Raw genomic sequence first — 6,000 nt, forward strand, 5'->3', positions numbered from 1 at the left:
TATCATTTTCAAAGCTGTTGGTAATTCAACTCCCAGAAAGTTAAAAGAGATGTTTATCCTTTATTATAAGGTTTCTTAGGAACTTTTCCTGAGTAAGAGATTTCTTTTGACAAATCCAGCTTTTGATCTACACTATTCAATGTAGTTAGATGACAGCAGGACAGTTTTGCATTGGACTGTAGAGCATGTGTGTTCCATGCAATGTGAAATCCAACTAACAGAACGTAAGACTCTGCAGTTCCATCACTGGGGACAGCAGTTGTCATCATCTAGAAAGACTTCATCTTGCTCGCTTTATCTGGAAAAACCTGAAGTCTAAGCCTCGGTCCTAGAACTTTCTCACTCTGTCAGTAACCTTGCCTCTTTAGTTTACATTACTCATTTAATCTGTAACTATTTCTTGAGAAGTCTTCATTTGAACTATATTGCTAAGGAAAAAAAATGTGAAAATTTACCTGGACTTATATATTCCATAACATTTATAGCTATTCCTAAAGGGATTAGATGACTCACTCTTTTGAAAAAAAAAATCTGTGATACAATCTTTGTCTTCAAGATGTTATAAAACTTTAAGGATGAAGATACATTTTGAAAAACATAAAGGTAAAAAGTTGAAATGAAAGCTTTTTGGGGGCAGAAATTATGTGGTGCCTTGATCACCCAGGTTACATATTTATAACGTAGTAAGCTGTTGCCAGTGCACATTCAACAAGTACTATCAGCACAATGCATCGTAAGCTTGTATTGAAATAGGATGTAGAGATGGTGGAGACTTTAAATGACCAGAAGAAAGAAAAATCAGCCTGAGTATGCAAATATATATATATACACACATACATATCCCTGGAAAACTTACAATTTAAATTGAACCACTAACTAGTGGCTGTAGTTTAGTCAGGAACACCCAAGTTTTAAAATACTTTAGTTCTCTTTTTAGTAAGACATCACATACAGCTTCTCCAAGTTCTTTGCTTTCAAATTCCACTCTTAGCATAATTTCTTGAGCAATCATTCATAAAAATATCAGTATCCTAAGATATTCTTGTGTACAGGTGTATGAATCATTGTGTTAGTCATGGGAGCATTTAAAAATGGAACCAACCCAAATCTCTCAATGAAATAATGGTTATTATAGCCAAATGGTAATTAGTTATAAACGTGCATCTAAACTCAGATGCAAAGACATATGTAATGTACATGACAGACTAAATCTAGCAAGGAACGAAATTATGTATAGAATGATCTTGTTTTTTTTTTCAACAATTTTTAAAATTTTTTTATTTTACATAATACAGTTCCTTAGGCTCAGAGATTTCCCCTTCTACCTTCTCCATCCACCCTCCAGACACTGTTTCCCCCTGTATCATAACAACAGTCCTTCAGCAACAGTCACAAGTCCATCAGAATGATCTTGTTGATAAAAAATTCAGTATTGCAGAATAGGATCATGGGCATTGTTATGTTCTTTCCTATTTCTAGAGTTTTCCAAAGGCTTAGCTGAGTGTCTGTTCCAATGCTTCGGCTTTGTTTTTGTTTGTGAGGAGGTCCTGATCTGACATAGCTGACTGACTGACAGCTGTGGAGCACTGAGCACTCCACGAAGCGCCTCTACTGATGAGGCTGCGTGGACAGGAGCCAGGACTGACCCTCGGATCTGGGGACTTGACGCGATGCACCCTAAGTGGAACCCTAGGAGTTTGTTTCCCTCAGAATTGGCATCATGATCATTTTTGTCAGATGCTGGTTTGTTTTTTTTTTTTTCATCAAAAGAAAACGGATAAATCTCTTTGTCTTGGTTTCACAGAGTCTAGACAATGAACAAAATTACAGACCTCTTTTCTGTGTCTCACTTTAAATTGAAAAAATCTAGTTCTCCTCTCCCTAGCAGGAGTACAGTCAACCTGAGACATTTAGGGCCAGAGAAAAATGTCTAATGCCTTAGGAGTTGACTTTGAAAATCTATACATGTAATAATTATATTTTTATTTCATATGGTTTCATTTTTTCTCCTGTTAAATATATTTTCAGATATTGGATGATGTGTTGCAATACTTGTATTTGTTGTTGATTTTAACATTGCAATTCCTAGAGGGTTGTACTTGTTATCTCATAAGGCTCCAGCACTCTGCACCATGACTTTCCTGACAGGGTGAAGTTGTCTGAGCTGGGCCTGCCCACTCCTCAGGTCTTCTTGCCACCAACTGTGACGAACTGTGTGCAGTCAGCATGCCAGGGAGACACCTGCTGTGCATTCATTTCTAATCAGTTGGGCAACTCAGTTTGGGTAGCTGTGTTTTAAAATATCCGTCGTCTAAACATACTTGATATTGTTTGAGTTGTGGGTGATTTTTTTTTTTCATTCTGCTCTCATGTAGTTTATGAAATACTGGAAGCTACCATTTTATAGAAATCCACAGACATCCCCACATTTAATCTTTAGATTATTTGTTTCTAAGATGGTTTTATTCATTTATGTATGCATATATGTATGTGTGTGTGTGTTTGAAAGACAGGGTTACAAAGATATAGAGGAGGGGAATGGTGAAGAGATAGAAATCTTTCAGTCTGCTGGACCATTCCCCAAATGGCCACAAAGCCCAGGACTGGGCCAGGCTGAAGCTGAGAGCCCGGAGATCTTTCCAGGTCTCCCATGTGGGTGCAGGATGGCACCTGGACTTCCTCCACTGCTTTCCCAGGCTGAAGCTGAGAGCCCGGAGATCTTTTCAGGTCTCCCATGTGGGTGCAGGATGGCACCTGGACTTCCTCCACTGCTTTCCCAGGTGCATTCACAGGGGCTGGATCAGAAGAAGAGCAGCCAAGACCAAAAGCCAGCACACCTGTGAGCTATCTGGTTCACTGACAGTAGCTTTTGCTGCTGTGCACAGCACCAGGGCCTGAACCACTCCTGTAGCAAGTGATATCTCAGTATTGCAGGACAGAGGATAGAAGTCTGACATTGAATACTTGCCTAACATCACTTAGCTGGCAAGAAACAAACCTGGATTTGGGGCAAAGATTGTGGTGTAGTGGGGGTAAACCACTACTCATGCATCCGTCTGAGTGCCTGGATTTGAGCTTTGCCCCATTTCTGATTTCAGCCTGCTAATGTGCAGATGATGGCGTCCTTTCTCCGGGACACTGGGATGGAGTTCCTGTTTCAGGCTTTACCTAATCCCATTTCAACTTTTACAGACATTAGGGAAGTAAGCCAGCAGATAGAAGATGCCCCTCTCTCTTTCATCCTCCCTTCTCCCTTTCAAACAAATAAAGAGACATTTTAAAAAAGCAAAACCAGATGAAAGGAACTGCTTGAAAAAAGGAATAGGCCTAGCTGCAAACATGTGTATCAGCTTCAAGGCCCGGACCCTCCAGTTGACCCAAGCTGCTGTGATTCGTGCCCTGCCTGTGAACTTGACCCGACCTAATTGTCCTTGCCTCTGCAGCCATCTCACATCATTCCCATCAAGTGTGTTTCACTTAGGTTCCACGGAAAAGTGAGGCTTCACACCAGGATGGAAACCTGCATAGCCAGGCTTTCCTTGTGATGGAGCTGCTGTGCTTCTGCCCTGCGCCGTGGCTGTGGACAAGCCTGTTAGCCCAGAACTCAGAGCGCTTCTACAAGTGAAGTCAGTCTGCCGGAAGAAGTGAACTGCAGTGGTGCACTAGACAAAAATGCAGTTGGCTAGCAATAAAACACTCAATTACCAAGTGAGGATACACAGACGCCGCAAATGCATGTGGACCAACCACACTATCGACAATCACCAGCAACAAGAACAAGCACTGTTAGTCATCGCCACACTTTAGGGTGCACTGGCCACTAAAGGAAATTCCTGTTCTCGGAGACAGAAACGCACGTTCACAGGCGGAATTAAGGAAGCCAAAGGGAAGTGCACACTGTGAAGGAATCATTAAAGGAGAGGCTGGTGAGGCCTGAAGCTAAATTAAATCCCCTCGTCCAGCATGCCGAGGGAAATCGCCACACCCGTTCTGAAGCAGGCTTTAACATGATTTCTTTCACATCAGATGTATTTTTTAAATAACACTATGCTGATTTTCTTTTCACTCCAGGCCTGATCCTTCGCCCCCCAAGACACTGAAAAAGGAGCACACCTCAGCCGAAAACATGTCTCTAGAGACGCTAAGAAACAGCAGCACAGAAAACCTCTTTGATGAGATTTAACCACCTTGCAAAAGCACTTTGATGTTCACTGGATTATGTTTTCTATTCATTTCTTTAAAATGAAACAGCAAAATTTCGACTCAGCAGTAGCTATTACCACAACCTTACTGCTTAATTACATACACACTGGGTTGAAACCATTGTGCAAAATGGATTACACATGGATATGAAGATGTAATTTGATGACAATGGTACATTATTCTAATCTGTTCATTCAGCATGCCTATAATGACACAGAGTCCCAAAGTTTTTGTTTCAAAGGACACCTTTATCAGGCTCATTCACACGCATTGCATTGCATGCAGGCTCACTTCCTGTCCGAAGATTTTGAAAAGAAGCAAAGTGTTTTAAAATTTCTGTAGTTCTTCCAAAATAGTCATATTTTGAATAATTATGCTTGAGTATTTTCATTTGTGGAATGATATATCAAATATTTGTTTGCTTTATATATAATCAATCTGAAAATCTAATAAAATTATTACACATTGAAAATTTTGTTGTTAATAAAATGTTATGTAGCTTAACTTTTTCTTTATAATGTGCTGATTAGGCATAAACCTCCTCCCCGCCTTGTGCAAAGAGAAAAGAATATTTTTCAGGGACTGTTGATAAAAATGTTATGCATAGAAGGACCCTCCTTGAAAATAAAAGCCTTATTATGTAGTCTCAGTAACCTTGGACAGTTTTCCACCTCTATGCACTGGTTCTGTTTCCAACCCCGTATACTGTCTTCACTTCTCTCCAAATGAGCATCCACTTCCTGCACACCACCGAGCATTCACAGCACCAAAGCTACAGTGACCACTGGGTTCCAGTCTAGCGCGTGGCTCGTTCCCATCCTCATCTTACTGCACCACAGTGCATCTCCCTGCCCGTGAACATTTTCTCTCTTTCTGTAGCACTCTGTGTTCTTCATAGTCTTCTCTTTGGCCATCATTTCTTAGAGTTCCTGGCTTATTCTGTGCTTGTCCAGCAAGCAAACAAACTTGAGTGTTCTGGGTGAAATCTTCAACTCTCTTCATATTTCATATTTTTATCACTCTCAGCCATCCTGGCTTGATTGAGGTTCTAAATATCTGCAAACTTGATCTAATTCTCCCTATATACTCAAAGTATGAATGTGTGTGTATTTTGTCATTATTACGAAAGGAGTTTAAGCTTTTTGAATTAAATTATTTCTTTGTATCAAATATTGATAAATCTTGGCATCTTTGTCAAATACAGCAGAGTACTTTTATCTTCCTGTAGCTTTCCTTGGATGTTTTAGCACATCCAAAGCAGACATTTGATTACATCCCAACCTCCCAACCCGGCTCATTTCTTCCCTAGTCTTCTGCATCTGAGAAATGCCATTGATACTGAGACAATTACTTCAAACTAGAGACCCAGAAATTCTTCTCACGGTGTCTAACATTCTCCACCTTCACATCCTTTTATTCCTACCCTGAAAATCCAGCTTGTCTCTACCTAACTACTTCTCTCCCCCCATCTGTACATATGTGTGTGCATTTTATATATGTGTATGCATATAGATTATATATGTGTGTCATAATGGCCTCCTGGTTGTCTCCCTGTTTGGTCTCCTAATCCCCTAAAATCCAGCCAAATTATTTGGTGTTAAAATCTTAGATAAAATCCTTCCCCTGTTTGGGTTTAAACCATTGCCTTTTGATGAAAGTCCAAGGTCTGATCCCCTGTGCCCCGCCTCGCCTCTCTAGCTGGATTTCCTGCCCCCTACTTGTGTGTACCTCACTTCTCCATCCCTCAGGTAAGGCCTCATCGCACAAAGCCCTGTACTGCAGATCCCTCTGTCTGGA

At 40.6% G+C, this 6,000-nt stretch overlaps 1 protein-coding gene across 2 annotated transcripts in view; it reads left to right on the top strand.

Moving 5' to 3' along the window:
- Window positions 1-4,546, top strand: part of XRCC4 (X-ray repair cross complementing 4) — a 146,914-nt gene extending 142,368 nt beyond the window's left edge. For both annotated transcript variants that reach the window (XM_040985997.1, XM_040985996.1), the window contains one exon: window positions 4,072-4,546. In XM_040985997.1, the coding sequence (XP_040841931.1) occupies window positions 4,072-4,183 (112 nt within the window). In that variant the 3' untranslated portion in view covers window positions 4,184-4,546. The remainder of the gene's footprint in view (window positions 1-4,071) is intronic.
- Window positions 4,547-6,000: the final 1,454 nt, after the last annotated feature.

This window comes from Ochotona curzoniae, unplaced genomic scaffold (assembly GCF_017591425.1).
Source record: "Ochotona curzoniae isolate NIBS_2020 unplaced genomic scaffold, NIBS_Ocur_1.0 contig_4501, whole genome shotgun sequence".
In the NCBI taxonomy this organism is placed as follows: Eukaryota; Metazoa; Chordata; class Mammalia; order Lagomorpha; family Ochotonidae; genus Ochotona; species Ochotona curzoniae.